General features: G+C 44.3%; 1 protein-coding gene across 5 annotated transcripts in view; it reads left to right on the top strand.

The window, feature by feature from the left end:
• Positions 1-19,947, top strand: part of XYLB (xylulokinase) — a 70,544-nt gene extending 50,597 nt beyond the window's left edge. For 2 of the 5 annotated variants that reach the window (XM_023260733.2, XM_045037859.1), the window contains 2 exons: positions 1,919-2,013; positions 6,307-9,129. In XM_023260733.2, the coding sequence (XP_023116501.1) occupies positions 1,919-2,013; positions 6,307-6,435 (224 nt within the window). In that variant the 3' untranslated portion in view covers positions 6,436-9,129. Of the gene's footprint in view, positions 1-1,918; positions 2,014-6,306; positions 9,130-15,115; positions 15,379-19,118 lie in introns of those variants that run through there. The other 3 variants (XR_006585657.1, XR_006585658.1, XM_045037858.1) reach the window with 3 other exon arrangements.

The raw sequence follows: 19,947 nt of genomic DNA, 5'->3' as shown, positions 1-19,947 counted from the left end.
CCTTGTAATTTCTTTCTTCTTCTTCTCTTCTTTGATAGTTTTGTTGGAATATACCACCTAGATAAGTTTAAGAAGAAATTCAGTAGGTGATCATTTTGGAAGCCTTACATGTCCAGCATGGACTTTTTTTCCCTCTCCAAAAGAATGCTACCTTGGCTAGGCAAAGGACCCCAACTTCAAAATACTTCTCCTTAGCATCTTGAAAATACTGTTCCATAATCTTTCAGCATTTAGCGTTGCCCATGAGAAGCCTGGGGCCTACTTCCTGCTCCTCCTGCTGCTGAAGCAGGAAAGGAGCTGCCTACTTTGTTTCTTTCTTATTTTTCCTTTTCTTTGCCTATTTTGTTGCCAGAGGTCACTTGGGGTACTGCCCCACTCTACCCTCCAAAATCAGACCCTGAGCTAAGTCCTAGCACACCAGTCCTCACCCTGAGGTGTATCAGCCACTTCATGTCTATTTTCCCCAGCTGCATCCGGGATGAACCTCACACATAGTCAGTCTCTGGGTGAGTGGAGAGGGGACCAGTGTCTTTTGATTGGTCTCCGTGCTGGCCTCCCCCCCACTCATCCCATTCCCTGTTCCCCTGAAGCTCTGAGCTGGGATATCCCAGCATCTGGCTGGAAACTGGGCCACATGTCTTCACTGGACCCTCCCTCACTCATGGTGGTCCTGAGTTTCCCTGTCAATCTGATTCTGCTTCTTAAATTGCCTAGAAAGTCCTCACTTTTCTTGTCCACCTATGGCAGCCTTTCCTCTTCTCCAAGCCTGCACTCATTTACTTGGTGAGCATTTATTGAGTGCTTCGGGTATGCAGGTGTGTGCTAGGCACCAGGGCTCTTGTGGAGACCCAGTCCCTGGCCTCGCAGAGCTCGGGCTCAGCAAAGGAGGGACCTTGAATCTGTAGCCAGAAATGGTAAGAAGCGCTCCGTGGACAGCAGATGGTACTTAGGGGTGGAGGGTTAGGGAGCCTCCAAACAGGTGAGATTTTTAGCTGCAGCTTAAGCCTGGGATGGCTTCAATGCGGTCAGTCATGAGAGTCATGAGAGTGGAGGCTTGTGAGAGAGGAGGGGCAGGCAAGCCCTCCTCTTCTGTCAGGTGCCAGGTGTTAGCTGCCCTGCGGTGACACGTGCTGTCACAGTGAGCAACACAAACCAGGCCCTGTTGGGGAGAGGTCTGCATGTGAAATTTCTCCTTTCTCTCTCTCTCTTTTTTAAATGTTTATTTATTTTTGAGAGAGAGAGAGACAGAGTCAAGCAGGGGAGGGACACACAGAGAGGGAGACACAGAATCCAAAGCAGGCTCCAAGCTCTGAGTTGTCAGCACAGAGCCTGACACAGGGCTCAAACTCACAAAGCATGCAATCATGACCTGAGCTGAATTTGGAGGCTTAACCGACCGAGCCACCCAGGCACCCCTTCCCTTATCTCTTTTTATTTTATTTTATTTTATTTTATTTTATTTTATTTTATTTTATTTTATTTTATTTTATTATTTTTATTTTTATTTTTGAGAGAGACAGAGCACGAGCAGGGGAGGGGCAGAGAGAGACGGAGACACAGAATCTGAAGCAGGCTCCAGGCTCCAAGCTGTCAGCACAGAGCCTGACACAGGGCTTGAACTCACAAACTGTGAGATCCTGACCTGAGCCCGAAGTTGGACGTTTAACCAACTGAGCCACCTAAGCACATCTCTTCTCCCTTTTTTTAAAACAGTTTTGTTGAAGCACAATTTATATGACATGAAAGTCACCCAACTTTAAGTGCACAGCTTAGTGATTTTTTAGTCAGTTGATTGAGTTGTGCTACCATCACCATAATCCAGTTTTAAAATATTGTATCACCCCAGAGATAAAATGCTATTTTCAGTTAATGTCTTCATTTGCAGCATGCACTGATGTGAAATGAGCTTTTCTTCTAGGCCTTGCAGCTGGAACAGACGTGCCCTTTTCAGAGGTTGTGAAGTTAGCCCCACCTCCCAGATTAGCTGCTACCCCAACCCCAGGAGCTTCTCAGGTGAGACACCATCAGAACTTGGTCGGAGCCTTTGCGTCGTGAAAACCGACTCGAGTTAATCCAGTTAGTCCTGAACCACACAGGTTGAGGGGCGCCAGTCCTCTGGCGGAGATGAAAATGCACATATAACCTTTGACCACTAATCTCTGAAGCTGAGATTACTCTTTGGAGTTTAACCCAGTCGGGGTGAGGGGGCCGGGCCTTTATACCTCACGTTGATCGATCTCTGCATGCAGGCCACCCCAGGATGGGGTAAGGCAGCTCTCTGTAGCCAAAGCAAACCCCAGTGGGGACTGTCAGCTGAGGGCTGGGAGAATAAGTTCTTCATTCCTGAAGGGCAGTCTGTGTGGTATGCCAGGCCATCCGTGACACCTGTGTTCCTGCTTGCAGAAGCTTCCTGCAGCCTAGGAGCAGGGCCGCGCAGACGGGCCGTTATTTCTCATCTAGCAGGCAGCGTGAGCTTCTTGCTTGCATCAGATTTCCTTGGCCCTGAAGTGCCACGGGATGATGTGGGGTGGGCCCAGGAGCATCCAGAGCACATGCTGTGTCTGTGTCACAACTGAGTGACCCCAAGGTTAGGAAACTCGCAAGTTACAAAGGAGCTGAAAGCGTATCTGCCCAACCTTTGACCCCAAGGGAGACATTATCTGTACTATCCTGGTCAGCAAGTAAGTTTTCCCTCTTCTCTAGAGGGTGACTCTGTCTCTGTCTTCCAAGGCTGTTTGCCGTGTAAATACCAAAAAGATAGTCTGCAAAAAAAGCTGTCTCCTTGGGGCGCCTGGGTGGCTCAGTCGGTTGAGCGTCTGACTTCGGCTCAGGTCATGATCTCGCAGTCCGTGAGTTCGGGCCCCACGTCGGGCTCTGTGCTGGCAACTTGGAGCCTGGAGCCCCCTTCAGATTCTGTGTCTCCTTCTCTCTCTGCTCCTCCCCCACTCATGCTCTGTCTCTTTCTCTCTGTCAAAAATAAATAAACATTTTAAAAAAATTTTAAAAAAGAAAGAAAGAAAAGCTGTCTCCAGACACATAGAAACACCATGGAGAATTGTCTCCCAACATATCTGGGAGCAGAAGCTCACAGTTTACAGGTGACAGAGAACCCACACATATAGATGTGCCCACGCTTCTATTACTTTGTCCTTACGTTGTGTGCCCTTACCTTTAAGAGCCAGCTCAGTGTAATAAAAAGACCGTAAACTGATATAAAGGGCCTTTGGGTTCTGATTCTTATCCTGAATTCCCCTCACCATGTAACCTTGAACAGCACTTCTCATCTCTGAACCTGTTTCTTCATCTGTGGAGTGGGGACAATATCTGTCCTCCCTACTTTTTTTTATTATTATTTTAGAGAAAGAGAGAGAATCTTAAGCTGAGTGTGGAGGCTGATGAGGGGCTCAATCCCAGGACCCTGGGATCGTGACCTGATCCGAAATCAACAGCTGGAGGCTCAACCAACTGAGCCACCCGGGCACCCCTGGGTTGCCTACTTTTAACCTACTAATTGTGAGGCTTAAAAAGAGTCCTTGACAATAATGGCTTGATTATATAACAAGAAGTCTGAAGGTAGTTGCCAGGGTTGATTTAGTGGTTCAGCAATGTCAGACAGAGTATGCAAGCAGGGGAGGGGCAGAGAGAGAGAGGGAGACACAGAATCCGAGGCAGGCTCCAGGCCCTGAGCTACCAGCACAGAGCCCGACGTGGAGCTCGAACTCATGAACCTTGAGATCATGACCTGAGCCGAAGTCAGATGCTTAACTGACTGAGCTACCTGGGGGCCCAAGGAACCCTTTACTCTTACACCCAAGTGTAACCTCAGAATCCTTCATAACACCAGGTGTCGCAAGCAGCAACAGTCCGTGATTGTTGGTGTCATGACCTATTTGAGGACCGGTTAGTAAACTCGTTGGGAGCGGGAGGTGCTCTATGGCACCTACTTGGTTGGTCTCCAGTGGAAACGCAAAACTGTAACTGTTTTCTCAGCTCAGCTGGATATTGCAGTTTCCTCTTCCGAGAGGAGATTGAAGCTCCCCTTGAGTTCTCTGTCAACTTCACAGAGCTGCTCCCGATGCACCGAGAGTGGGCCGTGGTTGCATAATCAATTACTAAAATACCGGACTTTGGAGCTAATTAAGCCAAGTGAAGAGGTGTGGTTGGCATAAGCTAGTGGTGGTGTTTGTGAGTCTCAAGCAACTCTGGGTCCCTTGATCGTAAGTGTTGCTTGTCTGGAAGACAACATGTGCTCACCTGAAATGCACCTGCCCTTCTCAGGCAAGGTTTAAAGAGCCACGGGTGAAAACAGCTTAAAAAAAAAAAGGAATGAAGGTTAAGAATGTGGGGTTGTGTTTCTGGTTCTTTTTCCCGTGTTGGCTTTTGGTTTTGGTTTATTACACAGCATACTGTATATGTAATTTTGTAGCCCACTTAAAAAAAAAAAACCACTACAGCACAACATGAGTGTTTGTATTCTTTTTTTTTTTTTTCAACGTTTATTTATTTTTGAGACAGAGAGAGACAGAGCATGAACGGGGGAGGGGCAGAGAGAGAGGGAGACACAGAATCCGAAGCAGGCTCCAGGCTCTGAGCAGTCAGCACAGAGCCCGACGCGGGGCTTGAACCCACGGACCATGAGATCATGACTTGAGCCGAAGTCGGACGCTTAACCGACCGAGCCACCCAGGCGCCCCTGAGTGTTTGTATTCTTAAAACTGAGCATACACAGGGCACCTGGGTGGCTCAGTCCGTTAAGTGTCCAACTTCGACTCAGGTCGTGATCTCGCTGTTTGTGGGTTCAAGCCCCGCGTCAGGCTCTGTGCTGACAACTTGGAGCCTGGAGCCTGCTTCGGATTCTGTCTCCCTCTCTCTCTGCCTTCCCCCACTCGTGCTCTGTCTCTGTCTCTCTCTCTCTCACAAAAATAATGTAAAAAAAAAACAAAAAAAAAAAAACTGAGCATACACATTATTGTTAACGACTGCATGATATTCTATGTGGTGATTGAACCAATAGTTTCTTTTAAGGTTATTTATTTTGAGAGAGAAAACACACAGAGGGGAGGGGCAGAGAGTGAGAGGGAGATAGAGAATCCCAAGTAGGCTCCGTGCTATCAGCACAGAACCCACAAGGGGCTCCAACTGTGAGAGCCTGACCTCAGCTGAAATCAAGAGTCGGACACTGAACCTCCTGAGCCACCCCGGTGCCCCCCAGTAATCTACTTGAGCATTTAATGTGTCTTAGAACAGTTGCTTCTAGGTTTTCAATTATTATAATTGAAATTATGCGAGTAAAAGGTTAACAAAACCTTCTATTCTGCATGAAAGTTTGAACTTCGGTTGACTTTCTACCTCTGTTTCCTTTGAGACAATAAAAATGGAATGTCAACAGCATTACTAGGCCACACATTGCTTATGTTAAAAGTGACCTTCAATTAAGGCACTCCACCTGGAGTGGGAAAACCATATACACCTGACAGGAAGTCGTTCGTAGGGCTTCCCTCAGTACAGTGACATCTCAGGGGCATGTCTCTTGCCTATGGAGTTGTTAAAAGAGAGACTCCTGTGGTAGGAGGTTCCAGAGCCAGGGTGGTTCGTGCACCTGTATGGTGTGGATTCCATCTCCTTGCGCCTGAGCTGTAACATGGGGGTCAGGGAGGAGAGACGGCATGGAGACCCTTTCCTGGACACTTGTGCAGACTGCTGTAAGGACCGCTGCATGGTCTTTCGTTGAAGAGATCCACCTGCAGCCACTGTGCTGACAGGTACGTTTCTCCAGTGTATCCTTTTGAGGGCCAGGGTGTGGCCTGTGGTATTCTTAGGGGACTGGCTGTTTAGTGGTGTCCAAGAAGACCCTCAGAAGGCCTGGCCCCCCACACGTAGGATTTCCTTAGGAGAACTTTGCAGAAGTAGAGTAACTGGGTCAAAGGCTGTGGGCATTTTTATGCCCTTTGATACCAGCGTGCGGTCAAGTTGGTTTCCGGAAGGGCTGCACGACCGACTTCACCAGCTCTGGGAAGAGACCGCGAGACAGCATTACCAGGGACCTAGAATTTTAAAAAATGTTGTAAACCTGGTAACGGAAATTGTTTGTTCGTCCTAATTTGCCTTTTTAAAAAACCTTGAGCTGTAGGTTTGAGTGCTACTAGCTTTTTCCTCTTTTGCGAATTGATGCTTCCTTTCTTTTGCCCTGCACAAAAGCCTCAATTACAAGTAAATGGGGTATTAAGTTTTAAAACTGTAAGTTGCAGAGAGATGTAAGAGGCACCTCCCCCTCCCCAGTCTAACCCGCTCTTTCTGCCCCTCCAGGTCTACGAGGCCCTCCTTCCGCGATACGCCAAGCTTGAGCAGAGAATCCTGTCGCAGACCCAGGGGCCTCCTGAGAGAATTCCTCAGGCCCAGGCACCCCTGTTAACCCTGCCTGCTCAGACTCACTGATCCCGCCTCGAGACGTGCTCCTGGACAGCAGGGATCCTCCTCCTCGTTCTAAGTGACTGTGCCCGCCCACCTTGCACTGCTCCGGTCCTGCCCGGGACCACCTAAACCCAGGGGACTTTTATGTACAGGGACTTAAATCAGCAGAACGGGGGAAACAAAGCCATCCCTCATCCCTTGACCCCAGCACCCCCTTCTCCAACTCGGACTCTTTGGCCACTCCTCCCCAAACTGTAACCCACAGCCGCCCCCGCCCCATACCGTGACCCCGCTATCCCATTTCACCACCCCCCCCAACCCTGACTCCCTTCTTTCAGTGTCCGAATGGCCTCCTAGTTTCTTCCTTTCTTGTCTTCCCCATGCTTACTCCTCCTTCAAGGTTTCTCCCTTCTGCCCTTCCAGCATCTGCCCCTCATCCTACGTGATCTCTTCTTCCTCCCCATGCCCACCTGCTGAAACTCACTACCTCCCACCCAAAGAGTTTGACAGACCTGATGACCGTGCTTTCTGTCCCCTCCCATCAGCTCTCCCCACCGGTTGCCTGACTCCCTGGCACACCAGACCACTTGGAGGGCCCCTCTCCCAGGTAGTACAGGGTAGCACCTCCCTCCCTCCGTCCCTTCCTTCAGGGAGAATTTCTCAAATTCTGGATTTTTTGATTCTATTTCTGTAGTGTCATTTGACACGTTCTCTATCTTCTATATTTCCTGAAGATTGGTGGTTGGATCCAATACACAGTTCCTCACCCTCAGTACTATTGACGTTTGGGACCGGATAAGTTTTGGGTGTGGGGGGCAGCAGTATCCCTGGCGTCTACCCGCCAGATGCCAGTGTCACCCTCTCCCCGAGCCGTGACAATCCAGAATGTCTCCAGACGTGGCCAGATACCTCCCGGTGGGGATGGGGAGGCCAGATTACCCCTCGTTCGTAACCACTGACTTAAGAGACTCGATCAGACACGACGCAATTTTCCTTTTGTGTCAGACAACCAAGACGGTGTTCTTCCATCAGGAGGCACGTAATGTCTGATTTTCTCTCACTGTCGTGATGTTCAATCCCCAGCCCCATCAGCTCACTAGGGATCAGCTCACTAGTTTTGGTAGTCCTCTTCATTTATGACCTGGCATTCTTCTATGTGAGACATTTCCCATGCAGATGCCCAGTGGTGGTGTTTATATAGGAGAGGCCGAATAAATAGATTCTTCCCGGTGTTCACTAGTGTTCAGAATAATGGGTTAGTCCCCAGGCATCCTCTAACAGCAGCTAGGTATTTTTTTCAGTGTCAATCTGATGCATTTAGCGTATTTTATGTGCCTTAATCCATTGGGGTAATTATTTCTGTCCTTGCCTTCTGTTGTTAGCCATTCTCTCCAGCTCATCTGCTTTCCTGACGTTTCATTCCTTCTTTCCTTACTGATACTTCAGCTCTGTTTACCCCTTCATTCCTGCCGGGCCCCAAATCTCTGTCCTCATCCTTCTTTCTCACCCATTCTGTCCTCTGGTTAGATGATTTCATCTATTCTTGGGTTTCAACCACCGTTTCCATACCAGGAACATCCCGATCTATGTTTCCATCCGGAACTCTCCTTGGAGTCTACCAGCATTCTCACAGGGGTACTTCAGACTCCACTTGTCTTCCCTTGCCCTTCCCCCAACCTCCTCCTCTCATGTTGCTGTTTCAGTGAACTGGAATCACCATGCATCCATGCATTCAGGAACCCAACCCCCAAATGCAGATATCCTCTCTCTTTCCCACGTCAGATGAGTCACCAGGTGAGTTTGGTTATTCCTCTGGTAACTCCTAAAGCAGTTCCTTTCTCTCCATCCCCCCTGTTTTACCTTGGACCCCTTTATACCTTGCTCAAATTATGACAAAAGCCTACATAGAAAATCCTCTGTGATCTGCTTCCACAGAATCCCCCAGAGATTACCTCTGCTGCAGGCCCTCACCTAAATTGGGCCTTCAGTGAAACCAGGCTCCTTGTGGTCTCACCCAGAGTGGGAAAATGCTGCAGAGCAGGTCTGAGACCCGGTGGGTTAGAGCAGTGGATGGGGGGGAGTCAAAAGGAAGAGGTTTGCAAAATGAATGGGGCCAGCAGCATTTCTGAGAGAGATCATCTCTCTCTGAAGTCATCTCGAAAGGAAGTGGTGTCCTTAGCAGGCTTGGTGGATGAGAGGAAGAAGAAAGCAGAAAGCTGAGGGTTGACAGCCTGTCAACAGCAAGTCGATTCAGAGGAAAACGGGCAACTTCCCCACCCCTGCTACCTAGACTTGACTTATTAAAGAAATTTTACAACATTGACCAAGAGAGAAAGGCTCTCTTAGACCAAGAAACAGAGAAAGGCCCTCAATCCATTTCCCATTTTACCTCTGCCCCCATAGAGTTGTCTGTCATTGCAAGCATGTCAACATAAATAGAAAAGGGAACTTACCACATAGACATATGTAGGAAGAAAACAAAGTGAGAGTCGATTTTTCAAGCCGATGAAATACTCCAAAATAAAGAGAAAGAAAGAGTAAAGGACAAATAGGGTAAATGGTAACAACCCTCCGGTGTGAACTTTAAAATAAGTTTCAGTGCAAGTGCAGATGTGAATATCACAGGTCAGAGCATGTAAAACTCAGAATAAAAATGAAGGTTCAACAGGCATGTGTGTGAAGAGAGAACTGATCAAGCTTGGGAAAGGATTTGAACAATTAAAAGCGTTATAGGAATGAAGACTAAATTACAACATATGCAAATAAAAATCGAGATGTCTTCAAGTATAGTAGAACAAATAGAAGATGGGAATGATGAAAGCTAAGACAGCAAACGATAGAGAGGAAGAGCTGACAAAGTCCAGAAGAAAAGGATCAGTAAAGTAACAGGCAAAATGGGAGCTTCTGGAAGCTACCAAAAGAGAAGACAGTGGAATTGGTTATTTTTTTTTTAATTTTTTGATAATTTTTTAGTATAATTTATTGTCAAATTGGCTAACATACAGTGTGTACAAGGCGCTCTTGGTTTTGGGGTAGATTCCCATGGTTCGTCACTTCCATACAATACCCAGTGCTCATCCCAGTGAGTGCCCTCCTCAATGTGATCGCCCACTTTCCCCTCTCCCCCACCCCCCCCCATCAACCCTCAGTTTGTTCTCTATATTTAGGAGTCTCTTATGGTTTGCCTCCCTCCCTCTCTGTAACTATTTTTTCCCCTTCCTTTCCCCATGGTCTTCTGTTAAGTTTCTCAAGATAGTGGAATTGGCTAATACTTAAGCTGCCCCTGGAAGTTTCTGAAAAGCAAAAGATGTGAATCTTTATCTTGAAAGGGCCCCTTTTTGTTACATGGAAAATTGACCCAGAATGATCAAGTGAGACATAGTCCTAGCAAACTATTACACTTTGAAGGTGAGGAAAAAACCCATCTAGTCCAAAAGAGCTAGTTTCTTACAAAGGAAAGGTCAGGTTGGCATCAGATTTCTCAAAAAAAGAAAGTACAGGGGAGCAACATTTTCAAGAAGTTTAAAGAAAAAAACTGAACTAAGAATAAGTGTTTTGTATCAAGCTAAGCTGTCCTTTAAGTATCAAGGATATATCGAAGTTAGAATCATGTGAGAGCTCAAGAAATAGTGTACTTGTAACCCTGAAGGACCTTACTAAAAGACATGCTTCAACCAACTACGAGATGATTGGGGGACTTCAGCAAAATGACTGATGGTGAGCCTTGAGTGTCTTTAGTTTCAGATCTAAGACCAAAATAAAAGTGGAGATAAGAGTAGAAGAATAGTATCAAGTGGTATATGCTTTGACAAGGTAGAAATAACAATGAAATAGGGGCGCCTGGGTGGCTTGGTCGGTTAAGCGTCCGACTTCGGCTCAGGTCATGATCTCACGGTCCGTGAGTTTGAGCCCCGCGTCGGGCTCTGTGCTGACACCTCAGATCCTGGAGCCTGTTTCAGATTCTGTGTCTCCCTCTCTCTCTGCTCCTCCCCCTGTTCATGCTCTGTCTCTCTCTGTCTCAAAAATAAATAAATGTTAAAAAAAAAAACAAAACAATGAAATAAAAAGGGAGAAAGGACAATACAAAGACGTCTGTGTTGCAAAGGCAACGTACAAGGCAAAGTATCATTTAAAGTCGACAAAGCAGATAGTTGGGACTTAAGTAAGAAAAAGACTAAAAATTATATAAAGGTAATAGTGTATTATGAAGATAATCACCAGAATAAAAATAGAAATCTCCCTCAATGTCCGAAGAAACAATAGTAAAAACAATAAATCACATAGTGAAAAACATACAGTGAATATAGTATACACCCAGTAGTATAACAAGCACAGAGTCAAATTAGTAAAGGACTCAAGTCATCTATTGAAAGTTCAAAAATGGGCAAAGGGAAAAAAAGAGGTAAACCAAGAAATACTATAGAGAATAAATGAGGTTACCAGAGGGGAGTTGGATGGGGAGATGGGTGAAGTAGGTGATGGGGATTAAGGAGTGCAGTTGTGATGAGCACTGGGTGATGTATGGAAGTGTTGGACACTATATTGTACATCCGAAATATTACACTGTATGTTAACACATTTAAATAAATAAAAACTTTGAGAAAAGTTCCGGTTGGGGGGCACCTGGGTGGCTCAGTCAGTTAAGCATCCAACTCGAGTTTGGCTCAGGTCATGATCTCATGGTTTGTGGGTTCAGGCCCCGAGTCGGGCTGGCTGTGCTGACAGTGTGGAGCCTGCTTGGGATTTTCTCTTCCTCTCTCTCTGCCCCTCTCCCTTGCTCATGCTTTCTCTTGCGCAAAAGTTTATTTAAACTTGAGGCCTCACTTTTTTCAAAAAGTTTCAGATTAGCTCACAAACCAACATCATATTATCTTATTTACAAGAGACACACTTAAAACAATTGATCCACAAAGGCTAAAAATTAGAGAACTGGGCAAAAATATACCAGGCAGATACAAATTATAAAAAGCAAGATTGCAATATTGCTATTTGACAAAGGTAGAAGCCAGGAGAAAATTAGACAAAGAAGGGCACTATAATGCTGAAGGCCACAGTTCACAATGAAGATATGTTATGAATGTTACAGCCTCAGCTATTTCTTTTGTCAACGTTAAATGATTTTCTTTGATTTCACCTATAGATTCCAACAATCTATATATCTTCTGAATATATATTGAACTTTGCACCTAATAAGGAATAATAATAAATAATAGAGAATATATTATTCTCACAAAAACTGGTAATTTATTATATCACAAAGACATCTATAATTGCCACAAAATAGGGAGAATACAATCTTCTTTAATCACAATGCAATAAAATGAGAATAAAATATATGTATTTTTAATGCTTATTTTTGAGAGAGACAGAGCATGAGCTGGGGAGGGGCAGAGAAGGAGGGAGACAGAACCCGAAGCAGGCTCCAAGTTCCAAGCACAGAGCCCCATGCGGGGCTTGAACCCATGGACCATGAGATCATGACCTGAGCTAAGTCGGATGCTCAACTGACTGAGCCACCCAGGCACCTCAATAAAATATATTCCTTAGTCCCACCTGGAGAAAGACTTCTATGAATAGTTCTTGGAGCAAAGGGGACACATAAACCAAAAATTTAGAGCTTCTAAAAAATAATAATGAAATCTGTGAGATATATTTAAAGCAGTGATAGGTGAAATATAACTTAATACTGCAACACAATGTGTCAACTATACTCAAAAATTTTTAAGTACTGTAACAATGATGAGAGACTAAAACGTAAATGAATTAAAAATACAACTCAATGAGGCAACAACATGTTGGCAAGGATGTGGAGAAAGAGGATCTCTTCTGCACTGCTGGTGGGAATGCAAACTGGTGCAGCCACTCTGGAAAACAAAATGGAGGTTCCTCAAAAAATTAAAAATCGAACTACCCTACGACCTAGCAATTGCACTACTAGGTGTTCATCCAAGGGATACAGGTATGCTGTTTCGAAGGCACATGCACCCAATGTTTACAGCAGCACTATCAACAATAGCCGAAGTATGGAAAGAGCCCAAATCTCCCATCGATGGATGAATGGATAAAGAAGATGTGGTGTATATATACAATGGAGTATTACTCCACAATCAAAAAGAATGAAATCTTACCATTTGCAACTATGCAGATGGAATTTCGCTAAGCAAAATTAGAGAAAGACAAATATGACTTCACTCAAATGAGGACTTTAAGATACAAAACAGATGAACATAAGGGAAGGGAGCAAAAATAATATAAAAACAGGGAGGGGGACAGGGTTACTGGAGGGGTTGTGGGAGGAGGGATGGGCTAAATGGGTAAGGGGCATTAAGGAATCTACTCCTGAAATCATTGTTGCACTATATGCTAACTAACTTGGATGTAAATTTAAAAAATAAATAAAATGGAAAAAAATACAACTCAAAAACAAAAAAAAAGAACAGTGAACAAAAGGGGGGGATGTTAGAAGTAATGATAAAATCACACGTTGGAAAACAGGAAAATAAAATTAGGAGTATTTTGATTAGTTGGAAAAAAAATAGACAAGTCACTAGCAAATTTAATCAAGTAAAAGGGCAAGGAAGTAAAAATATAAAAAAGTAAAATGGTGAAAAAATAAAACAAAATAATTTTTAATTTTAAGGACTATTTTGTACAATCCTACAAAGAAGTTTAGAAACCTAGATGAAATGGTAATGGCCTAGGAAAACATAATGTGTAAAATGACTCCAGTAAAGATAAGTTTAAGCAGACTAATTTTCATAAAGGAAATGGAAAAGATTGTCGAAGAGCTATACTATGAAAAGGACTCTAGATCAGATGGCTTCACAGGATAATTCTGCCAAACTTTCATAGTTAATCCCTTTGCTACATAATGTATTCCAGGGCACTGGAAAAGAAGAAACACTTCCAGATTATTTGTGTGAAGCAAACCCAACATTGATCCCTATACTAGATTGCAAAATAAACCCCAATTCTTCATTTATCCCTACATCCACATACTTCGCAATGGAGTTTTGTTGTGCCCTCCCTCCCTGACTCTGGGCGCGGCCATGCAAGTTTGGCCAATGGGGTTTTCACAAACAAGATGCAAGCGTGGCTTTGAAAATACCTTATGCAATTGAGGATTTCTCTCATTTTGCTCTCTGCCTTTATTATGAAAATTTTGTGTCTAACCTAGCCTGACCAAGCCATCCTGGATCAATCAAGGTATCTGACTGTCCCAGACAGGTGAGTGGGTCCACGTGAGACCAGAAATGCTGCCCAGTCAAGTCCAACCTAAATCACCAGCCTATGGATTTGTGAGCTAAACACATACTTATTATCTTAAGGCATTGATATTTAAAATGATTTATTCGCAGTAACAGACAACTGATACAGGGGCGCCTGGGTGGCTCAGTCGGTTGAGCTTCCGACTTTGGCTCATGTCATGATCTCGTGGTTCATGAGTTCGAGCCCCGCATTGGGCTTTGTGCTGACAGCTCGGAGCCTGGAGCTTGCTTCAGATTCCATGTCTCCCTCTTTCTCTCTGCTCCTTGCCTGTTCACACTCTGTCTCTATCTCTCAAAAATAAATAAACATTAAAAAAAATTTTTTTTTTAATGGACAACTGTTACAGAAATTGGTGCCAAATCAAAAAACTAATATATGTGACATTGGAGCTGGGCTGTGGGTGGAACTTGGAAAAATGATGAGAAAATTATTTTGTGAGGCTGAAAGATGCAAGGAAACCTAACACCTTGTAGTAACTTGGAAGGTGGAAAATGTATCTACTGAACATTTGGGCTTGAGAAAAGACATCCTAGGCAGGATGTTGAAAATGTCAACTATCACTCGGAAGAGAATTAGCCAGGTTTAAAGTAGAATTTAGAGGGAATGTAAAGGTGCTAGAATAATAACTCTCATCTTCATCCCTTTAAGCCATTAAAAGATCTGACTTAAGATATAGCTTTAAGTAAAAACAAAGTCAAGGACTGAAAGACCCCTTGCCAAGACCTCTGAAAGAATCAAGGCATTATCAAGGCATTGAGAAAGAATCAAGGCATTATCTAATAGACTTTTCCAGTTGATTAAGACGACTTCGAGGAAACATGAGATTCCTGTCCCTCAGCAGCTTGATTGATACCTTAAAGTATCAGTGATTAAACCCAGAGAGCAAGCAAGATCTCAGAAATGATGGGGTATGGCTTTTGGTGTAGAGAGTGGATTTAAGTCAGGCACAGAAGATCCAAAGAACTTTTTAGGGAGCTATACTGATAAAAAGTGGCATCAGCCTAGATTAAAAGGGACTAAATGTAAAAAAGACTCTGGGCCCCCAGCTTTCTTTGGCCAGGACACAGGCTGAGGATGTTGTTCAGAGGTGTGTTTTCCAGTGCTCTCTTCAGAAGTGCTCAAGGAGGGCAATGCAAAGTGAAAGATGTAGACAGTGAAGCCAAGAGCCATGGAAAACAATGGACAGGGATGTCACTTCCAGTGTGGCAGATAAACTCCAATATGGCCTGCAATGATCCCTGCCTCCTAGTAGTCACACCCTTGTGTAACTCCCTCCTCCTGGGTGTGAGCAGAACCTGTAAGGTGCTTCTACACTTGATCTTAGCCAAAAGGCCAAGAAGCTATTGTAAGGTGCTTCTAATAGAATCTGGCTAAAGTGATGGTATGTCACTTCTGTAATTATGTTAACATACGATTCTAATTTCTATCTTTCTAGCGGACTCTAATGACTCTCCCTTGCTGACTTGGATGAAGTAAGCTGTCCTATGGAGAGACCCACATGGCAGGGAAGTGAGGGCAGTTTCTGGCCAATAACCATTCAATAGCTGAGGCCCTCAGTCCAGCAATTAACAAGGAGCTGGATCCTGCTAACAACCACATGACTTCCCTAGTCAAGCCTCAAATGAGACCCCCAACTCTGGCCAACATCTTGATTATAGCCTTGTGAGAGGTTCTGACGCAGAGGACCAGAGGACTCAGGTAAACCGTGCCCAGTTTCTGAACCCACAGAAACTCATAATAAATGGGCGTTGTTTTAGTTTGTGGTGATAACAGTAGTTATTTACCGTTACGCAGCAATAGAAATTCAAAGCATTCCCCATCTATAGAGCAGAGGGACCTGCTCATACACTCCCAGCGGGATTTGGCAATTGCTATGGGCCAGTGACTGCTATCTGCTTCCATCCTGACACTTCCCAAAAGATAGCTCTTTTGCTCTTATCTTGTCTCTGTTTTCGTCCACTTATGTTGGCTATGTGAGAAGCTTAGCCTCTCCTATATCTGGTTCATATGTCCTTGGCTCAAGCGTAGGCGCAAGCAGACCTTACTTAGATGGTGAAATCCTAAACCCGACGGAGATTTTCGAGGGCTTTGGGATGGGAATGTGCGTACTTTGCACGTGGAAATGATGTGTTTAACTGCGGCCAGGAGGAAAAACTGAGACAGCTGCCGCAATGGCCTCGCGTGCCTCATGCGTGTCCGCATACTTTGTTGCACGGCTTTGCCACGCTCTCCCATTCTGAGTAGGATTGGCGGTGTAACTTGGCCTTGGCCTCATCAGTAAATGGGATGCAAGCTGAGGCTCGAAATGACTTGCCTGAGTGAGCCTTCTCTTTCTTGTAAGAGCAGTGTTACTGCGATAAGAAGGTGACGAGCACGTGGGACCAGAGCCTGGTTCTTCCACGTGCTCCCAGCCAACAACTGGTTGAACTGCAGATGTGTCAGTTAGCCCAGCCGATGTCGGAAGCACCTCAGTCACATGAGCAATAAACCTTTTAGTGCTGTAAGCCTCAGGCTTTCTGGTTGCTTGTTAGGCAGCGTGATTTCAACAGTAGTTAACAGCTACAATACCCAACCTCATAAAGATGAAACAAAATAAGAAACTACATATCAATCTCTTATTCATAGCAATGAAGTTATTGCCAATGTTGCCAACTTGTAACGATTTAGTGTAAATCATAGGTATAGGGATGTCTGGGTGGCTCAGTCAGTTAAGTGTCCGACTTCGGCTCAGGTTCATGGGGTTCAAGCCCTGCTTGGGGCTCTGTGCTCACAGCTCAGAGCCTGGAGCCCGCTTCGGATTCTGTGTCCCCCTCTCTCTCTCTGCCCCTCCCCCACTCCCACCCCTCTCAAAAAAAAAACACATTAAACATTTTAAAAAGATCATATTTATAAATGATACATTTGTCAAATATCATTGGATTAATATCAATAAGAAAATCCCCAAAAGAAAATATCAGCAAACAGAAAGCAACAGGGCATTGAAGACGATCCATCATGACTCAAGTGCAGCTTAATGGCTGAGTATTAGAAAAATCAGTGAATACAATTCCCCATTTTAATAGATCTAAAAAGCAATTTGATTATGGTTGCTGAAAAGTCCTCTGACAAAACTTAACACTCATTCCTGATTTAAAAAAAGAAAGTTGGGGCTCAGGTCACGATCTTGTGGTTGGTGGGTTCAAGCCCCACATCGGGCTGTCTGCTGTCAGCACAGAGCACAATTCAGATTCTCTGTCTCTCTCTCTCTCTCTCTCTCTCTCTGCCCCTCCCCCACTTGTGAGCTTGCTCTCTCTCTCTCTCTCTCTCTCTCTCTCTCTCAAAAATAAACATTAAAAAAAATAAAAATAGAGTCCCTGGGTGGCTCAGTCAAAAGTCTGACTTTGGCTCAGGTCATGATCTCACGGTTCCTGAGGTCGAGCCCCGAGACAGGTTCTGTGCTGACAGCTAAGAGCCTGGAGCCTGCTTTGGATTCTGTGTCCCTGTCCCCTCCCCCCATCTTTTCCCCAGCTCGTGCTCTGTCTCTGTCAAAACTAAATACTAAAAAAAAAAAAAAATTAAAAATAACAATTGAAAAAAAATCCTTGACTTGTCATTTCATCATCTCTTTTCTGTTTCCATTGACCATTCTTTCTCCTTCTTGTGGGTCACATTTTCTTGCCTTTTCACATGTCTGGTAAAGTTTTTTAAATGTTGGGCATTGTACATTTTTTATTGTAGAGAGTCAGAATTTGTTGAATTCCTTTAAAAAAGTGTTGAACTTTTGTCTGGTAAGTACTTAAGTCACTTATATATCAGCTTCATCATTTCAAGGCTTGGCATGGTGGGCTTACGGTAGCCTTTATTCTTGGCTAGTTTACTTCCGCTACGGCGGAGTGACCCTTTGTATCTTCACTCTGAGTGTGCTGGGTATTTAATGAGGACTTTCCACTCTGGATGGTAAGAGCTAAAAACTTCCCTTTCCTGGGTGAGTTCTTAGAGCTCATAGCTTATAGCTCTTCTGTTGTTGTTCTTTTTCTTTCACCCCATGGAGTTTCATTATGTGTATGTGCAACTCAGAATTCAGGAAAAGACCCAAGGAGACTCCTTTGCAGATGTCCACCTTTCTTTATGTAGTTCCTCTCTCTCCAGTACTCTACCAGAGTAAAGTTTGCTCTTAAATTTGCTATAGCCTTTTTTTTTTTTAGGCAAAACTTTTTTTTTTTAATGTTTATTTCTTTTTGAGAGGGAGAGAGAGAGAGAGACAGAGCATGAGCAGAGAAGGGCAGAGAGAGAGAGAGAGAGAGAGAGAGAGAGAGAGAGAGAGAGAGAGAATCCGAAGCAGGCTCTGGGCTTTGAGCTGTCAGCACAGAGCCCAATGCAGGGCTCGAACTCATGAGCCATGAGATCATGACCGGAGCCAAAGTCGGATGCTTAACCGACTGAGCCCCCCAGGCGCCCCGTTAAGTTTGCTATAGTCTTCTTGATTTTTAGTCTCACTCTGTTGTCAACTCTGCAAGGTTGCCAGGCTCTGCTTGGGATACACTTCCTGCACTGCAGACTGGAATTTGTCTCCAGGCAGAAAGTAGGGGCAATCATAAGGCTCCCTTCATTTTTTTTTTCTTTTTTCAGGGCTTACAGCTTGTATAATGTCCAAAAATAATGGCCTCCTATATCTTGTCCACTTTTCTGGTTATGGTAGATACAACATATGACAAATGCCATTCCAGTTACTCTGCGATGGCCTGAGGAAAATTATTACCCAGCTCAATTTTAATTCCACTTCCAGCAGTTTCTCAATGTAGGAATCTGACCTAAATCAGAGCACTGGGGATGCCTGAGGGGCTCTGTCAGTTAAGTATCCAGCTGTTGATTTTGGCTCAGGTCATGATCTCGGGGTCATGGGATCAAGCCCCACAAAGGGCTCTGTGCTGGGCATGGAATTTGCGTGGGATTCTCTCTCTCTCCATCTCCCCCTCTCCGCCTGCCCCTCTCCCACTTGCAAGTGCACACACTCCCTTTCTCTCTCTCAATAGATAGATAGATAGATAGATAGATAGATAGATAGATAGATAAAACAGAGCCCTGGCTAATCAGTCTTAAGAGTTCACAGAGACAAACTCTTCCAGCTCTTCCTATTTTTACCACAATCTCCTTGCGTTCACTTGCTGTCAGATTGGGGAAACCCCTCCCAGTTTCACCTACTGTTCTTAAGTTATTGAACCACGCTTTCCGAGGAATATCTCCTAGCTGTTTCGGATTCTGTTGTTCTTGGGGATCTCATCCACCCTGTCGTTTTCGTCAGGTCCCCCTTGCTCACATGCTGGTCCATGAAGCTTTCATTGCTGTTGGTAGTTTGTAGGTTGCCTCCGTTTGCTTGTATTTTTGGTGTTTTGGGGGAAACTTTGTCGCCTAGTTTTGTTGCAAATGTATATGGATATTCTGTTTTTGTTCCCATGTAGTTGCTCTGTGAGGATTTTGGAAGATTCGAAAACTATACAACCACCAGCCTAGCCACCACTTTCCTGGAATCTGGTAGAAGTTTTAAGAGCCTGAATATAATTTACCATGCTCTTGCCTTCTGTCTCTGCAATAATAGAAGCATGTGTCAAAATGTAGCCTACATTAGCTCGTGTCCCTGAGTTATTACAATGAGTAGAACTTGCTTGGTGACTCACCATGGACAGGTAGCATGAGCGAAAAATAAATTTGGTGGTTTTAAGCCATCGAGATTTGGAGATTTTCCATTACTGCTGCATAATCGAATCTATTTTGAGAGACCTTTCTACCCAACCCAATTAATTTAGTTGCCTTCAAGATGGCCACCATAAGTTAAGAAAGAGAGAATGGGGAGAAGTATGAAGAGAAGGCGGAAAAGAAATAAAAACAGTTGGAGAGTTGTCGAAGTCACTTTTAATGTTGATGGCACATAGAATAGATTGGAAATAGATAGCTTACTAAGGTTTGGTTCCCCCCCATTATATAGAGTGGGGTTCACCCCCATTATATAGAGTGAATAGTACCCTCTGAAATCTTTTAATGTGGTACTGCTGTAACTAAATTTACCCACTTATATGTTCTAATATATATTACCCTATATCTCTCATAATTACCCACTATAGCATCTCTCTAACCAATGACTCTCAGAAGTTGAAAGAGGCAGGGGCCACTTGACTTTTCTTTGAAGTGAAGAGTTCTTCAAATAAAATTACAAAAATTGTGGTTATTTTAAGGGTTTACCTTGACAAATGAATGCATGTAACCCTCACAATAAAATGCCTTCGAACTATC

Source organism: Felis catus, chromosome C2 (assembly GCF_018350175.1).
Source record: "Felis catus isolate Fca126 chromosome C2, F.catus_Fca126_mat1.0, whole genome shotgun sequence".
Lineage (NCBI taxonomy): Eukaryota > Metazoa > Chordata > Mammalia > Carnivora > Felidae > Felis > Felis catus.
Note: the sequence above shows the minus strand (reverse complement) of the source record. Positions and strands in the feature narration are given on the sequence as shown.